A 19,234-nucleotide genomic window follows, 5' to 3' on the forward strand; every position below is an offset into this window, starting at 1 on the left:
GTGTTGCCAGAGAAACCATTATATTATCCTGCACTTAACTAGATATCATTTTGTATTTCTTCAATTAAAACTTCTGGTTTATTTATTTAAAAAAATGCAAGTAAATATTTGACGTCCATTCAAATAAATTATTACACGGTTATAGGTCATGGTCAGATTTAGGACAGTGCAGACAGTGAGGCTGGTTCCGTAAGGTTGTTATTGCCGGAAGTGGTAATGGATATAAGCTCTCCACTACCCACAAAATGCTTCCTAATTTCTCTGACAACCAGTTGAACTCTAGACCTTCAAATATTTACTCCGGCGGAACTGTTTTTCACTGGTATGAGAAGATGTGAAGGCTGGGCCTAAACCAGTTAGCTTCTGGCAGGAGGAGCTCGTTAGCCATGGTTGGCTACCCAGCAAAGTGAAGGCCAACTCTAAATTCAAAACTCTGTTGTCTTGCAGCTATTCCCAAACATGTAGTCAATCCTGAGGAAAAATCACATTGGACTACACACTGGACAAGCCTGCCACGCTGCTGACATCAAAGTGTAGGCACTTACCATTTCTTTGGATACATCAGCTGCGTGAAAGGGGGGGGGGACTGCTGACGACATCGTTCAGACCACAGCTAATGTTCATCTTCACCTATCCCCTAGTCTGTTGGACCATTGGGGCACTACACAAGTTGACCGCCGTTCACCATATTGCATAGGATAGAATCTCTATTCTATTTCAATGAAAGGCCTGTCTATTGTTGTTTGTTGTCTTCCCACCATTTTCTCTGTCTGTATCTTCTTATTTGTCCTGATACTGTTCCTTAAAGGAAGGTCTTCAAAGGTGAAGGTGAACAATTCAATACCAATCTATAGTTAGGGTCAACAAAATTGATCCCGAGGCTTCTTCCGAAGACAAAGAGCCCAATTTAATTTGCATCTATTTCTCTAAAAACAATACAAGAAGTACGAGTGATCCGAGAGCTCTATTAGACTGTCACATTTGTGCATGTATGTCATCTTACTACAAAGCTTATATCAACTTACTCTGTCTGTCTGTCTGTCTGAGTGGAGTCTTGTACACGTTATTTTTTTCACTTCCCATTCTCGGATCAAAGTGAAATTTTGCAAAATTATTTCTTTCAACTGAAAAAAAAACAAAACACAAGAATAACCAGTTAGTTAATTAGCTATTAGTAATTAATTGTTTTGTTCGGTATCTCAAACAGTGGTGGTATAAGCTGAATTAGTTCCCTTGATAGGTCGTCGTAAGTTTGAAATCTTCTCATTTCATACGTACAAAAATTGAATACGGTAAAATGTACCCACACATCCCTTTCTTCCCCCCCCCCCCCCCCCACAACTGGTCCAGCCAGATAAGTGATAGGATCACATCGTATTGAGAAAGCTAAAAGCATGAAATAGCGCTAAACAAAAACAAGTGTTACAAATATTTCCAAAATGCAAAAATTGATAGTTGTTGGTCTAGATACATGACTGATCCAAACAAATTCACACAATTACACTTCGTATACAATATGTTATTTTTTTATTTTTAAGTATTTATTTTTGTTTTTTTCTTGTTGGTAATTTTGATACACCTTTATTTTGGATTGGGCTTCTTAAGCGTAATTTTCATGTCTATAGCATGCTCATTGCGCACCGTTTCAGTCACTTTTTTGGACCGATTGGGGGGCGGGGGGTATCCAGGAGAAGGCTTCCATGCTGACTTTTCAAAAAAAACTTTAAAAGATTGAAAGTTGCTCGAGTCAAAGTTTGAGATCGTGCCTCCTTATGGAAAGCCGAATAATTTGTGTGTGTGTTATAGGAAAATTACAAAAATCATTATTTAGGGTTCCTTTATTTAGTTCCTTCTCCTGTTCGCGCAGCTTATGTGTCTTAAGGAACAGCAAGTGCATCAACAGTGTTGGATCAGCGGCGTCGCCGGCTCCTGATTTTTCTCAGAAGTGACTTTTAAAGCCTTTGCTTTGTTTGAGTATCGTCGCAAGGGCAAGAGATGTTTGAATTCCTACTTTTATTTCACATGGATGGATATATACATACAGTCCTTTTTCAGTCGTAGCGACTGCTGTTGATCTCGTAGATGTGAGATAAAAGTCTGGGTATTATGTTTCCCTTTGGGTTAAAATTTCATATATAATTTAATTTAACTTTCAATTTAATATATATTGAGCCCCGTAGAAGATTTATCTACATACATAATTTGTTGCAGATGTAGACTAATTGTTTATGTGCAATGGACAACAATCACTCTTGCATTGAAGATAGGCATCACTCTTCACAATCACTAATGTAAGGGAAATAACCATAGAAAAAGTTTTCTGCAAATAGACACTTTGTTAATTACCTTAAACATCCTTTAAACTTTTTTTAAATGGGCTTTTCTATTTATGTCTTCGGGATAAAGATTCTCAGTTATGTTTAATGTTTACTGATTATATTATTATTTAATTAGCTATCTTCTTTTTATATTATTATTTAAAAAGCTATCTACCAACTTGAGATGACATATATAGTTTTTCCATGACCATTTGTCGTCATCCAGGAAACTGATCCCCTGGAGATTACTGCGTTTTTCATCACATATCAAAAAATTCACTAACAGATGGCTAAAGGTTAATTAATTTTATAGTTAAAGCCTAATTAATTATAATGAAGCTTTAATGTTTCCAACGTGTTGTGAAAAAAAACACTAGATCTCAATCTTATAGCGAAGAATGGGTTAGAAATAGTCCTAAAAAAGCAAATAACTTGTTCGTAATCAACTCTAAAGATTTTCTTAGAAATAAGACAATTTCGGCTTATCTTTGGGAAACAAATTACTCGCTAAATGGTCAAATAGTGAAACCTCTGGTTTATAATGTTTCAAAATATAATCATCTTTAAATTAAATTTAATCTTGATTAATTTCGGTAGTAAACATGGTGTCTGTTTGGGATCTGTAAAACTCTCTTAAGACAGATCTCTGCATAACCCCTCAGCTTGGTCTCTTTTAAATACTCTTGAGTCAACATGTTATTTTTTTCGCCAATTTAAAACTATAGATTTTTACTTGGTGGGAGCTTCCATCTTCTATAAAGCACGTCCATTGGTGGCGGAAAGCGGAAAAAGAAACTTAGATATAAGGGTTAGATGTGATATTAAATAAACAGTCGCGGTCATGGAGGTTGAGTTGGGGTATTCCAGTGGTTAGGGTATTCACTAAGAACATCTAAAAAAAATCCAGGGAAATAATAACAAAAAACGAGTAGGGCCTATAGGGCGCTTAAACTCTAAGCCCGGGTTGATAAAGCTCGTTAACTAGGGATAGTGATTCATCTAGGAGAGAGAACTCCGAAATTAAACAACTACTGCCTTGCAGATGATCTTTGCTAATCAAAGGCTCTGGGAGCACACTCAGAAAGAAAAGCAGGTTGAAGTCGGAGCCCATGGGCCTCCTGTCGCATAACACATTGACACCCAACCTCACCCATGTTGGATTTCAGAAATTAATCGTATAGATATGGCGTCCTGCCTGTGGAATCCCGCCACATAATAAAGGGACCATGCTCTTCGCCTCGAGGAGCCCACACATGCGAGCTAATGACTGCCTGTCGAGCCAGGAGCAGGGATGATACAGTACAGACTACTGACCGACACCCGAAGACTTACAAAAACCATATGGAGAGCTGCCAGATGTGGAAAAACACTGCAGTTCATCACAGATATAGGGCTACTCGTTTGAACATTGCAACAAATACATTAAAACAATGAACAATAATTGATATTGTATTACTTTATTTAAACAGAAACAAGAGAAATTGTCTATAGCGTACAAATAGTTGTCGCTTAATGTGTCATAAATTAAAGTGTCATCACAAAGTGTCTCCAGATTTTTCTGTCTCACAGTATGTCATGATGTGAGATATGTCCACATTAAGCAGCAGTTTCATAAGTGGAGCCAGAGGCATTTACTTGAAACCGGTTCTCCGTTTCCTGATACAGAGTCATCTTTATATCAACGGTTGAGGTTACTTCCGTGGGGTCATTGGTTTTTTCTTGGGCGTTCTCCCTGTCGCCTTGCTCCAGGATATACATCACGTGGTTTAAGTTCGTCTGCCGGACAGTATAGTCGAGTATCTGGCAAGAAAAGATTTTTAGGAATAGGCAAATCGCTTTTTTTTTGCGGGGGGGGGGGGGAGGGGGAGGCGAATAATCACTTTACACACACACACACACACACCTATATTTGTAATGTATCAGAATGTTCTTACATGTCATTTACTTTTCTCAATAAATAAAAGACTTATAAGTGCGTTAACTCTAAAGATCTTTTATATTTTAGGAACACGTTTCAGTAAATATAGATCTATAGATGTTAGAGTACATGGTGTATGGTGTAAGACAGGGGTGGGCAAATTACGGACGGCGGGCCACATGCGGCCCGCTTGAGTGTCTTATGCGGCCCGCCGACACCTACAGAAGTCAGGTGTGCCCACAGTATATACTTATAAAAATGCAAATTTATTAAAAATAATATAAATATAAATTATTGAAACTGTCATTATAAAAAGTTTCAAGCAAACAAAGACTATGCTTATTGGCTATACATCAATACACTCAATTCAAGACACGGTCTCTGATCAGTATTTATTCAATGCTATGAAGAACTGTGTTGAATGTTGGGTATGCTTGGCAAGTGTAACAACTGATGAAGGTCGATCTTTGACTGAGTAAAATGGTGTGTGTTTTTTTAATACCCCAACCATAAACTTTAAACAGGAAAGTTTTCACAAAGCTTCATAAAATATCAACTTCATAATAGCTCACATTATATAGTAATATAACTTATTAGAGCTAGGGCATATCAACCACAGGTAGTTTCGATTATAAACAAACTAATCCAATATATCCGCCATCTTAGCATGGGCAAGGTAAACGAGAACAATATAAAATCTCAAGGAAGAAATTGTTCTGTTACTTGAAGGACATTGACTGTGACTTTGTTACCAATATTTCTAATGAAGTGTGGAAGACAGATTTCATGTTTCATAATTGCCGTTTTTTTTTGCATATGAAATGTAAATGGATGTTAAATCTTTTCAAACAAGGCCTTTCCATTTCTACAAGGAAGCAAAAGAAAACAGGTTTTGTCATTTTCCTCTGCTAAAAGGTGAAATTACTTCTAGTGAAATGATTAAAAGTACAACACTTATTTAGATTTCTTAATTGTGCAATTTATAAAAGCAAATTTTAAGACGTCAAGAACCGGCTTTCAGTACCATTAGCTCACCATTTAGTGCAGAAGCTGATTTAGCTCCAGAGTACATAACTCCGAACAAAGAGAATTTCCAGTAAGTATTTCGACAGGAGTCCTCTGAGTGCCAGAATCTGTATGTCAACACTTTAAAAAATGTGCTGCTGTTCACACTATATGTGTACACATACATCTGTTCTTCTTCTTTGTTCTCATTTTACATGTTGGAGGGTTCAGAACAGTAATCGTATATCTAAGATGAACCGCGCAATGGTCTCTAGATCAGGCAGTTCTCCGAATAGTTTTGGTTCTATAGGAGGGCTTTTGGGCATGATTCTGTTCGGGTCTCTGATTTAGTATGCACCATTGAAGGACATGGTCAGCATTCTCTGGTTATGCTCCAAAAGGGCAAGTTTCGCTCGTCCCGACATTTAACTTCCGGAACATATATTGTCTCATCCAGTGAACAAGCATTATATTTTGCGTGGGGAAAACTAAACAAGTATAATTACTGGTCGATTTTGACTGACTGTAATTTGACAGCAGTCACAAGGATAACAACTAGTAACCCAGTTCCATAGTTCCGGAACATTATGCACGAGTGTAAAAAGTAAAATACTGCACATTAAGTACAACTGTATATTAGTGTAATATAAACGGACAACAGCAATTTTTAAAAATTTGATTTAAAAAAATTGCTAACTCTTGTTGTAATTCCTTAACGTGGAGTGTGGAAGAAAAAAAGCGTGAATATAAAACAGCATGGGCGTAGCCAAGGGGGGGGGGGTTCGAACCCCCCCCCCCCGAAATGAAATCCCCCCGTACGGGGGGGGGGGAGACGAACTTTTGTGACTGATTTTTTGCTTTGATTTTGTTTATTTAAGGTGAGATTTTAATACCAAACCATCACTTGCCCCAGCACAGCCAAGGGTTTTTGAGTTTAAAACCCCTTACCAGGAGGGTTTTGAGTTTAGAACCCCCTACCATGGGGTTTTGAGTTTAAAACCCCCTACCAGGGGTTTTGAGTTTAAAACCCCTACCAGGGGGGTTTAAGTTTAAAACCCACTAACATGGGGTTTTGAGTTTAAAACCCCCTACCAAGGGTTTTAGCAGTTAACTCCCCCTCTTCTATAAAACTAAACCAAAAAAAAAATAAATTCAAACGACAATCCCCAAACTCCAAAAGCACAGTTAAGGAAGATTTTGATTTTAAAACCCCCTCCAAAATTTACGATAAACCCCCTCTTCAATATAAAAAAGTAAATTACACACTCAAAATTTTGAAGGGGTTTTGAATTTACCCCCCCCCCTCCCCCTTTTCAGCGGGGTTTGAAGATAAAAAAATACCTCTTTGATATTAAAAACAAAGCAATTATACACTCAAAATTCTATGAATATAGTCAAAGGGGTTATGAGTTTAAACTCCCCTCCAGTGAATTTTGAAGCTTAAAAAAGAAAATTACACACTCCAAAATCTATGAGCGTAGCCAAAGGGTTTTGAGTTTAACCCCTCCGCCAGCGGGGTTTGAAGCTAAAAAATACATCTTCAATGTAAAAAAAAGCAAATTACGCACTCAAAATGCTATGAGCGTTGCCAAAAGGGGTTTTGAGTTTAACCCCCCCCCCTTCAGAGGGGGTTTGATGCTAAATAATTCTGCTTCAATATAAAAAAAGCAAATTACACACTAAAAATATTTGAGCGTAGCCAAGCCAATTGAGGTTTTGAGTTTAAACCCCTGTCCTACAGATGGCTTTTTTTTTTTAAGTTTAAAACCCCTCCAGATGGTTTTGAGTTTAAAATTCCCTTACAGGGCGTTTTGAGGTGGAAAACCTTTATCTACAATATTATTCTAAAGCAAACTACAGTTACCAAATTCTATGACCGTAGCTAAATGGGGTTTTGAATTTAAAAAAAAAACAGCTCCAGAGATTTTTTAGTTTAAAACCCCCAAGAGATAATTTTGACGATAAAACTTCCCTTTTCGATATAAAATCTAAAGCAAACTACAGTCACCTAATTCCAAGAACGTATTCAAGAGAGGTTACACATGTCTACCAGTGGCGGGGCTCCACTAATAAAGTGTTGTGAATAGTCATCTGTGAAATCAACAAAGATGGCTAAGACAGATTTTAGGAGTCAGTTATAGAGGTCGGGTCTAAATCAAGGAAATGCTATGCCGAACTGGGAGTCGACCCCTTAGTAAGACTTTGTCAGAGCGTCACATGAAGTTTGCAAAACGAATTACGCATATTAAGAGTTGCGATGACATCCTATTAAGTACAACTTTTCTACACACATTCATGGAGGTCCTCAGAGCTGGTGGGAAGAGGCTTCAGACATTACCAGTGACATATTTTTGTGGAAACAGCTTGACGGAAATGCGCCGAAATAAAACTTTTTAATAGCAGGAAAATGCACTGTAGATACATCAGAATATGCATTTTGTTGGCTTTCAATACCAGAAATAGTGTTTGGCGGCGGGGCACCGCCCCGCGCTGGGGGACCTCCTAGAGCTCCCCCAGACTCCCTTGCTGACAATGGCGGGGAGTCATCAATTTTTCCATTAACTCCAGGAAGAAATTCTAGGACACAATAAACGTCTTCCGAAAGAATAAACGGCCAGAATGAAATAAAGATTATGTACACACACACACACACACACATAAATATAAATATATTTTTTCTTCGGGGGGGGGGGGGGAGAAAAAAATCCCCACCCCCACCCCGAAAAAAAATTCTGGCTACGCCCATGGTTTACATCCATATCAAATATAAAATACTATCGAAACGGATTTACCAGATTTGTTAAAAGCGAATAGAGATATCTTTAGCTATTAAAATGAATAGGAGCGCGAGATGAAAGGACTATACAGTACAATTAAAACGGGTTTACACAATTTGTTCAATGAATGGGATAATAAAGTAAGTCAGGAATTCTAAATTCACAGATATAAGGAACAAATTTATGAAAAAATGCTTTTGAAGCACAAATTTGAAGGTTAATTTTATTAAATAATGAAATCAATAGACTATATTTTGTATTTTCATGTGTCAAAGTAAAAAACTATCTGTACAAAATGTAGTTCTTAAAACTAGATTTAGATCCTTTCGATCTTATCTCATGTAAACATGGTAAACATGGCCTAGATTTATAAGATACTAATACTTTCATAGAGTTGGGCAACTTTTTTTTGAGGGTCTTAAGTTTGCTTTAGGGCTACTATACATACGTTACTGTTCCAGTTAGTACCCAAGGAACTTTTGTGTCAAGTTTCACCAAGATTACTCAAACGGTTTTGATTTCTATTCGGGACATACATACTCATTACATTCTACTTTATAGTATAAATAAATATATATTTATAAATACTAGTTAGTAGTTAGTACCCAAGGAACCTTTGTGCCAAGTTTCATCAAGATTACTCAAACGGTTTTGATTTCTATTCGGGACATACATACGCATTACATTCTACTTTATAGTATAAATAAATATATATTTATAAATACTAGCCATATGTTACCCGCGGCCCAAGGGGTCTCAATATGCTTGTGACTGATATAGTACATTAGAATAGTTTGTGGGAAGCGTGGTCAAGAGGCTGAGTACGCTTGAACTTGGCTTAGCTTAGCTACCTATGAAGGGGGCTCGAGGCTCGACACCCGACTCGAGTTGAGCGCTGTGTTTACTGAGCACCTAAAGGCAGCACGGAAACAAATGTGAATGGATCATAGCGCTCTGAGCATTCTATACGCATTAAAGTAGCGCTATATAAAAGCTATAATAATAATTAGAAATAATTAAACGAAATAATAATGTTATCAGTAAAGCGAATGCGTGAATGTAAAAATGGTATGAATAGTGCTATTAAAATAGCTAATTGACCTAAATCCATTTTTGTTGCAAAAAGATTTGCTTGCATGTATATTTAGATCTAGAGTCTAATACATTTTTTACCTAGATTAAACTTAAATTCATTTGTTTAAATTAAGTAAAATGCATCTACTTTCACTAAACATTCTTGATCTATCAGTTTCAGTTTGAATTTAACGTTCAATAAGCTTATTAATTATTTTATGTTAGTATATTTAATATCACCCATAGAGAGCCTCATTTGCCTGTCCAATCACAACGTGTTTTCACTGCGCATGTCAGGTTTGCGCGACACATGAATGGAACTTTTATGTCAACACGGCATCGCAGCTATAGCGAACGAATGTATGAAAAATGCTTGAGATAAACACATTTGAATGTTAATTTGATTAAAAGATAAAATGAATAGACTATAATTAGTATGCTCATGTGTTAAAGTACAAAACTATCTTTGCGAAGAGAAGTTCTATCATCTTAGAGTTGAACTATTGAGAAACGTACTGTAATTTAAATATTTAAATTTCCAGGAATAGAATTTTGTCCTCCTCAAGTGAACACTTTCAGTGTGTGATAGGTTAGATAGTCCGAGTGACTAAACTGACTTTAAACTAAGTATTTCCTTTGTAAAATTTCAAATGCCAAATACTATTTCCCATGCGATTACTCCAAAGTCTATCAGTTTACTACACATGCTCAGCGTAAGTTTTGATTTTACATTTTCTTAACTGTTACATTGTTGTAGCCTTTGTGGAGAGAGAGCGAGAAAAGAAAGAGAGATCAAAAGAGAGAAAGAGACAGAAAGAAAGGCAGAGAGAGTCAGAGAAAGAGAGAAAGAGAGACAAAAAGAGACAGATAAAAGAGGCAAAAGGCCAACAAGGGAGAGAAAAAGAGACAGAAAGAGAGAGAGAGAGAGGCAGAGAAAGAGAGAGAGAAAGAGACAGAAAGAGAGCCAAAGAGGAATAGAGAGATAAAAAAGAGAGAAAAAGACAAAAAGGGAGAGAAAGAGATATGAGAATGAGAAATAGGTAGAAAAGATAGAAAAAAAAAAGATTCCTTTCATTCTTTCTCTCTCTCTCTCTCTCTCTCTCTCTCTCTTGATATCTCTATGTCTTTTGAGAGATTGAGAAAGAAAAAAAGGAGAGAACAAATTAGCGAAAAAAAGATAGAGAATTTTACGAGAACAAAAAGGGAACAAAAGAGAGAGAGAGAGAGAGAGACAGAGAGAGAAAGAGAAAGAAAGATGAGATATGAAAAGAAAAGCAATTCAAAGAGAGAGAGCGACAGTCACAAGTTGAACCTTGAGATGTTTCTTAGTCGACTCCATCAAAGCAAATATATCCGCCATCGTCTCGCTCATGTAGGGCACGTGCATGTGGATCAAATCTTCCTGGTCGTGGATGAGCTGAGAGAGCAAAGAAACAAAGTTCAAAGAATGAGAAACAAAATCTCACGCACATGCACACCACACAGACAATGTCTCACGCACAAGCACACCACACAGACAATGTCTCACGCACATGCACACCACACAGACAATGTCTCACGCACAAGCACACCACACAGACAATGTCTCACGCACATGCACACCACACAGACAATGTCTCACGCACATGCACACCACACAGACAATGTCTCACGCACAAGCACACCACACAGACAATGTCTCACGCACATGCACACCACACAGACAATGTCTCACGCACAAGCACACCACACAGACAATGTCTCACGCACAAGCACACCACACAGACAATGTCTCACGCACATGCACACCACACAGACAATGTCTCACGCACATGCACACCACACAGACAATGTCTCACGCACATGCACACCACACAGACAATGTCTCACGCACATGCACACCACACAGACAATGTCTCACGCACATGCACACCACACAGACAATGTCTCACGCACAAGCACACCACACAGACAATGTCTCACGCACATGCACACCACACAGACAATGTCTCACGCACAAGCACACCACACAGACAATGTCTCACGCACAAGCACACCACACAGACAATGTCTCACGCACATGCACACCACACAGACAATGTCTCACGCACAAGCACACCACACAGACAATGTCTCACGCACAAGCACACCACACAGACAATGTCTCACGCACATGCACACCACACAGACAATGTCTCACGCACATGCACACCACACAGACAATGTCTCACGCACATGCACACCACACAGACAATGTCTCACGCACATGCACACCACACAGACAATGTCTCACGCACATGCACACCACACAGACAATGTCTCACGCACATGCACACCACACAGACAATGTCTCACGCACATGCACACCACACAGACAATGTCTCACGCACAAGCACACCACACAGACAATGTCTCACGCACATGCACACCACACAGACAATGTCTCACGCACATGCACACCACACAGACAATGTCTCACGCACAAGCACACCACACAGACAATGTCTCACGCACATGCACACCACACAGACAATGTCTCACGCACATGCACACCACACAGACAATGTCTCACGCACATGCACACCACACAGACAATGTCTCACGCACATGCACACCACACAGACAATGTCTCACGCACATGCACACCACACAGACAATGTCTCACGCACATGCACACCACACAGACAATGTCTCACGCACATGCACACCACACAGACAATGTCTCACGCACAAGCACACCACACAGACAATGTCTCACGCACATGCACACCACACAGACAATGTCTCACGCACATGCACACCACACAGACAATGTCTCACGCACATGCACACCACACAGACAATGTCTCACGCACAAGCACACCACACAGACAATGTCTCACGCACATGCACACAACACAGACAATGTCTCACGCACAAGCACACCACACAGACAATGTCTCACGCACATGCACACCACACAGACAATGTCTCACGCACAAGCACACCACACAGACAATGTCTCACGCACAAGCACACCACACAGACAATGTCTCACGCACATGCACACCACACAGACAATGTCTCACGCACATGCACACCACACAGACAATGTCTCACGCACATGCACACCACACAGACAATGTCTCACGCACAAGCACACCACACAGACAATGTCTCACGCACAAGCACACCACACAGACAATGTCTCACGCACATGCACACCACACAGACAATGTCTCACGCACATGCACACCACACAGACAATGTCTCACGCACATGCACACCACACAGACAATGTCTCACGCACATGCACACCACACAGACAATGTCTCACGCACATGCACACCACACAGACAATGTCTCACGCACAAGCACACCACACAGACAATGTCTCACGCACATGCACACCACACAGACAATGTCTCACGCACATGCACACCACACAGACAATGTCTCACGCACATGCACACCACACAGACAATGTCTCACGCACATGCACACCACACAGACAATGTCTCACGCACAAGCACACCACACAGACAATGTCTCACGCACATGCACACCACACAGACAAAATCTCACGCACATGCACACCACACAGACAATGTCTCACGCACATGCACACCACACAGACAATGTCTCACGCACAAGCACACCACACAGACAATGTCTCACGCACATGCACACCACACAGACAATGTCTCACGCACATGCACACCACACAGACAATGTCTCACGCACATGCACACCACACAGACAATGTCTTACGCAAGGTTCATGCACACCACACAGAAAATGTCTTACGCAAGGTTCATGCACATCACACAGACACAGACACTTCACTTCTATCTCCATTCGGAGGAAACTATATGAACACGTCCATATCTCTGTAGCAATTCCATCAATTTCTAAACTAACAATAGACCCAAAATCAAACTAATTCTATAAGTCAAATCACGTCGACCTTCTACATGGAGGCTCGAGTACAAATTAGACTCGGGTAACTTTCATTTCTTAAAATTACTCTTGAAAAGGCAGCACAGAAACCCTATCCCTTATCCCCACCGCGACCCCAAAAGAATCACAAAAAAGTGATTAAACCAAAGCGCAATGAGCATGGAAGTTGCGCTAAACAGACTCAATCCAAATAAAGGTCAATCAAAATCTATATATTTTTAAGATTTCTTAAACTGTCGTACTGATCACAAAAGTTTGCCATGTCATTTAAAAGATTAAACTAAAATGTTTATAACGCTAATACAGTTATATTCTAAACGCTTGATGTGTAGTGTAATCAAACGGGGCCTTAGTATATATACATAGATGTTGACTACTGGGATCTCATAGACCCAGATCCTACACCGCACCATGTGAAGAGAGAGGCTGGAAAAGAAAGCTATTGACAGTGAAAAAAGCATTGACCTCAGCTCTGGAGGAAACGAAAAATGACGGGCTCCTCTACCACCAAATCTAACGCCACCATAACCAGCGTTACACCTGGACTAGAATGTCTCTTTAGAATGGGGCTCAACAATTACAGGAGAAAGTGCTGGACGAGATGAACCATAGTCGTTCTAAGACCGAAGGAGGAACATTTGAATGTAGAAACATTTCTTTGTCAATAACTGTCAAACAATTGACAATAGGCCAACACTATAAAGGTAGTCGAAAGGCCAACACTATAAAGGTAGTCGAAAGGCCAATACTATAAAGGTAGTCGAAAGGCCAACACTATAAAGGTAGTCGAAAGGCCAACACTATAAAGGTAGTCGAAAGGCCAACACTATAAAGGTAGTCGAAAGGCCAACACTATAAAGGTAGTCGAAAGGCCAATACTATAAAGGTAGTCGAAAGGCCAATACTATAAAGGTAGTCGAAAGGCCAACACTATAAAGGTAGTCGAAAGGCCAACACTATAAAGGTAGTCGAAAGGCCAATACTATAAAGGTAGTCGAAAGGCCAACACTATAAAGGTAGTCGAAAGGCCAACACTATAAAGGTAGTCGAAAGGCCAACACTATAAAGGTAGTCGAAAGGCCAATACTATAAAGGTAGTCGAAAGGCCAATACTATAAAGGTAGTCGAAAGGCCAACACTATAAAGGTAGTCGAAAGGCCAATACTATAAAGGTAGTCGAAAGGCCAATACTATAAAGGTAGTCGAAAGGCCAACACTATAAAGGTAGTCGAAAGGCCAACACTATAAAGGTAGTCGAAAGGCCAATACTATAAAGGTAGTCGAAAGGCCAATACTATAAAGGTAGTCGAAAGGCCAACACTATAAAGGTAGTCGAAAGGCCAATACTATAAAGGTAGTCGAAAGGCCAATACTATAAAGGTAGTCGAAAGGCCAATACTATAAAGGTAGTCGAAAGGCCAACACTATAAAGGTAGTCGAAAGGCCAACACTATAAAGGTAGTCGAAAGGCCAATACTATAAAGGTAGTCGAAAGGCCAACACTATAAAGGTAGTCGAAAGGCCAACACTATAAAGGTAGTCGAAAGGCCAACACTATAAAGGTAGTCGAAAGGCCAACACTATAAAGGTAGTCGAAAGGCCAACACTATAAAGGTAGTCGAAAGGCCAACACTATAAAGGTAGTCGAAGCTGATACACGAAGTCGATCTAGAAGCCTAATACTTAATGAAGGTACTCGTCGACTGTCGTATGAAATGAATCTCTACTTCTGAAACTAAAGCCTGGCTTGATCCAGAGTTGCCAAAGGTCCTCTGTTTACTTAATTATAGAGTAATTTGGTTAAAAAGGATTTTTATAAACAGTAATATAATTAGACTTAAAAAGGCTATTACAGATCTAGAGACACTACTGTTGCTTATTGAGATATCCATTTGAATAATAACCAGCTTTGAGCTTTATTATCAACAAACGCTTTTACCAAGCATATTATTTGTCCACTGCGAACTGAATAGAGAGAAGTAGTTTATGTTATTATTTAACCGAGGTACTGACCACAGCGGAGGTAAATCTCTGCCGAAGGGAGTCCACCAGTATGGAGGTGGACACACGGTTGCTAAGAGAGTCTATCTTAGCCAAGAGAGTGTAGCTGTTGCAGAAGATCTCCCTCATGGCGCTGGCACTGTTCAGGCCGACCAACCTTCCTTTGACCATCAATGCTAGCATCGTGGACAGATCGGCGCAATCCTCGAGGCTGGGCAAAAGCAAGGAGTGTTAACATTAGACATAGCGGTATAGAGATAGTGCTTTAGTTGGTTAGAAAACGTATGGTAGTTGGTATATTTTTTCATAAAGGAAAAGTTGTTTTTTTTATGTTTAGCTTTAGTTGTACCAGCTGTTTAAGATACATACCAATGAACTAGCTAACATATTTACTGTACAAATACGAGTGGTGTTGGGTTATCATACTTATTGCTAGATAGAACCACAGTTTTGCCCAAACTTTTGAGGGTCAGCACCATGTCTCGCAGCAGCATCTTCCCTTGATTGTCCAATCTGTTGGTGGCGTCGTTCAGAAGAAGTATGTCAGGATCGCCTACTAAAGACACAGCGAGACTCAATCTTCGTCTTTGGGAATGTCTGGGCAGACAAAGACAGACAGAATATAAATTAATGAGTATGTAGAGGGAAAACAAACATAATTCAAATGTATGCGATTCTTTTCTCTTTTAAATCTGGAAATCCCAAGAACAGGAATCACACTGCTAACACTGGCCTCTTCTTCTCTTCAGATAACATGATCTTGCTAGTATCATTTCTCCAGATGACATTAACTAGCTTTATCATCTTCTGAAAGGCTCAGAGGACATGCCATTGCTATTGTCATCTCTCCAGATAACATGAATTTAATATTGTCTCTTCGGATAACATGATCTCCCCAGATAAAATGACCTTGCTAAATTCAGATGACATGAACCAGATTTTCTCATGTCCCAAGATAGCATAACCTTGCTATAGTCATCTCTCGGGACATGACCAAGATATCGTAGTCTCCCTAAACCATATGACCTAGATAGTCTCATCACCAACATTTCTGTTCCCCAACCCCAAAGCCTCTTCTTACTCTACTTCTCCCACACTCCCCACCCCCAAAGCCAGCTTCTTACTCTACTTCTCCCACACTCCTCACCCCCAAAGCCAGCTTCTTACTCTACTTCTCCCACACTCCTCACCCCCAAAGCCAGCTTCTTACTCTACTTCTCCCACACTCCCCCCCCCAAAGCCAGCTTCTTACTCTACTTCTCCCACACTCCCTCCCCCAAAGCCAGCTTCTTACTCTACTTCTCCCACACTCCTCACGTCCAGGTGAAACTACCAGTTACCCATAGTCCCCAGTTTTCTTGTCCGCTGCATCTTCCAGTCTGAAAACGCTCAGGAAAAGTTTGATCAGTTCTTGCTTGTTTGGGGACGTCACACCGTGCAGGGTGGCGTAGTAGCTGAGTATCTCTCGCCCGGTCATAAACGGAATGGCTGTGTTCTTCTCTGGGCAGTAACCCACACTATTAATTTTCTGTTGGTGAAGCAGAAAGAGACAACCATGAAAGCAAGCAACAGAATCGTTTCTTCAAGCACTATTAGCAATGTATATTATGTTATGAAGATACTTGCTGCCGTACCATAGACTGTAATAAATAACCAGACATTGCATATTAACTACTAACTACCACAGCAAATAACTTAGACACAACTGACTGTTTGTATAACAGAAAATATATTCTCAACGAGATGAAGTCAAAATCTTGTCATTAAAAAAGTACCCCTTTCAGACATTGTGATCTAGGGGACAGGGATGCTAAATAGCTCATCTGTTTCTACGGCCTACGGTTAACAAGCGTGTCACGTGGCCAGCACAACGGCTAACCCCCATTACTTTTCCCAAGTAATGTCCGGAAATCCTTAGATATGGGTGGACTCACGGGGAAGCCTAAAAATCTAAAAGTTCAAGATCCCATCTAAACGACATTCAAACTCGAGGCCCCCAGGTCTGGAAGCCAAGCAACTCGGCCACCAAGCCCTTCATGCCATTAATTAATGTTATATTTGTTAAGTATATTGGTCCATTGACAATATAGTTCGTTTCGACCCTAAACTAGTCACTACCACAAACTAGTCACTACCCGAAACTAGCTAAATATATTCACGACTGGTTTATGAAATGTTGAATTCTATTGCCTAATGGTGCGTACTTTCTGACATATGCTCCTAACAATATTAACAGCATACAATTTCACTGCAGTGCTACTGTATTGGAGAACTCACTGAAAGGTTGAATGGGGTCAGCGGAATTCCTTTGATGAAGACATGGCCATTGTTGGGCCAGCTCCGGCCACTTAAAAGATCCAAGATGCAAGACGTGCTTCCGGAGTCAGAGCCGACGATACAAATCACCTCGCTTTTCCCGATGTTCAGGTTCAAGTTTTGAACTCCAGCACTCTCGTTTTCATACCTACTCAGATCGATACACTGGATCACTGGATCTGTGGGGAAAGAGACACATTTAGATATTTGGTGCTCAGATCGATACACTGGATCACTGGATCTGTGGGGAAAGAGACACATTTAGATATTTGGTGCTCAGATCGATACACTGGATCTGTGGGGAAAGAGACACATTTAGATATTTTGTGCTCAGATCGATACACTATATCACTGGATCTGTAGGGAAAGAGACACATTTAGATATTTGGTGCTCAGATCGATACACTGGATCACTGGATCTGTGGGGAAAGAGACACATTTAGATATTTGGTGCTCAGATCGATACACTGGATCTGTGGGGAAAGAGACACATTTAGATATTTTGTGCTCAGATCGATACACTATATCACTGGATCTGTAGGGAAAGAGACACATTTAGATATTTGGTGCTCAGATCGATACACTGGATCACTGGATCTGTGGGGAAAGAGACACATTTAGATATTTGGTGCTCAGATCGATACACTGGATCACTGGATCTGTGGGGAAAGAGACACATTTAGATATTTGGTGCTCAGATCGATACAATAATCGATACAATAATCTGCATGATAATCTAACAGAAGGCAGGAGAGCCGCTGGTAGAAACTTTTAAGGTATACTGATGTATGCAAATGCGACATGAAGCTCTACAAAATCGACATCAACAGCTGGGAAAAAGTGGCACTGGATAGATCCACATGGAGAGCGAGTACAAAAAAAGGGTCCCGAAAGGCAGATGCCATACATTCTCTTTCACTTTCTCTCTCTCTCTCTCTTTCTCTCTGGTTTCTCCTCTTAATAGGAATATTTAATTACCGCTTTTTCTCTATTTTTCTCATTCCTGTATCTGACTCTCTCTTTCTTTCATTTATTCTCTCTCTCTCTCTCTCTCTCTCAGTCATTTTATCTTTTCTTCTTCATTTCTCTCCTTCTCTTTCACTTTTTTTTTCTTCTCTTTCTCCTAAAAAGTATCAGCTCAACCCGCCCCTCTCTACTGCTTATATTCCTCTGATGTCTTTCTGCTTTTTATTCCCTCCCCCCCCTCTCTCTCTAGGGAACATGGTGGGCAAGTGGTAAAGCACTCAGTATACGAACCGAAGGTTCCCGGGTTCGAATCTAGGGGAAGACTACAATTTTTAACTTCGTGATTTAAAAGGCGCCCCTGGGTCTATCCAACTCTAATGGATACCTGAAGTTAGTTGGGGAAAGTAAAGCGGATAGTAGTTGTACTGGCCACATGACACCCTCGTTAACCATCGGCCATAGAAACTGATGTCCTATAGTTCTCAAGGACTGAAAGGGGAACTTTGTCTCTCTGTGTCTATCGATAAATAATTTCTATCCATTTTTATTTGATTCACAGCCTCAGTTCGACCTCTCAAACACACACATAAGGTGACTCCTTCCAGACTATATAACTTCACTCACCTTTCATCTCTCTCTCTCTCGGGTCAAACATCTTGTCCTGTTGCTCAGCCAAGCGGGCACAGATACCTCCTAGGTTTAAACTGAGTCCCAGAGTGCTCACCGACTTGCGAGAAAAGAATGGAATTCTTTCAACCTTGCTCGTTAGAAACAACCTTTTAAAAAATAATAAAGATATTTGAAAATCTGTACACTAGCCCCTGTCTAACGTTACCAGGCGTCCGGCAAAAGTAGGCCATGTCCTCCTTTTTGGGTTAGTGTCCTCCGTCCGGCAGGCATTGGCCTAAAATATAAAAAATCTCCGGCTTTTTCACAATTGG

At 40.2% G+C, this 19,234-nt stretch overlaps 1 protein-coding gene across 1 annotated transcript in view; it reads right to left on the minus strand.

The window, feature by feature from the left end:
• Positions 1-3,759: 3,759 nt before the first annotated feature.
• Positions 3,760-19,234, minus strand: part of LOC106050742 (phospholipid-transporting ATPase ABCA3-like) — a 65,380-nt gene continuing 49,905 nt past the window's right edge. The window contains exons 25-31 of the mRNA XM_056027423.1: positions 18,918-19,069; positions 17,289-17,506; positions 16,352-16,539; positions 15,438-15,608; positions 15,024-15,222; positions 10,405-10,509; positions 3,760-4,118 (exon numbers count right to left, since the gene is read on the minus strand). Of these exons, the coding sequence (XP_055883398.1) occupies positions 3,915-4,118; positions 10,405-10,509; positions 15,024-15,222; positions 15,438-15,608; positions 16,352-16,539; positions 17,289-17,506; positions 18,918-19,069 (1,237 nt within the window). The 3' untranslated portion in view covers positions 3,760-3,914. The remainder of the gene's footprint in view (positions 4,119-10,404; positions 10,510-15,023; positions 15,223-15,437; positions 15,609-16,351; positions 16,540-17,288; positions 17,507-18,917; positions 19,070-19,234) is intronic.

The sequence above is a fragment of the Biomphalaria glabrata genome, chromosome 4 (genome assembly GCF_947242115.1).
Source record: "Biomphalaria glabrata chromosome 4, xgBioGlab47.1, whole genome shotgun sequence".
NCBI classification, from domain to species: Eukaryota; Metazoa; Mollusca; class Gastropoda; family Planorbidae; genus Biomphalaria; species Biomphalaria glabrata.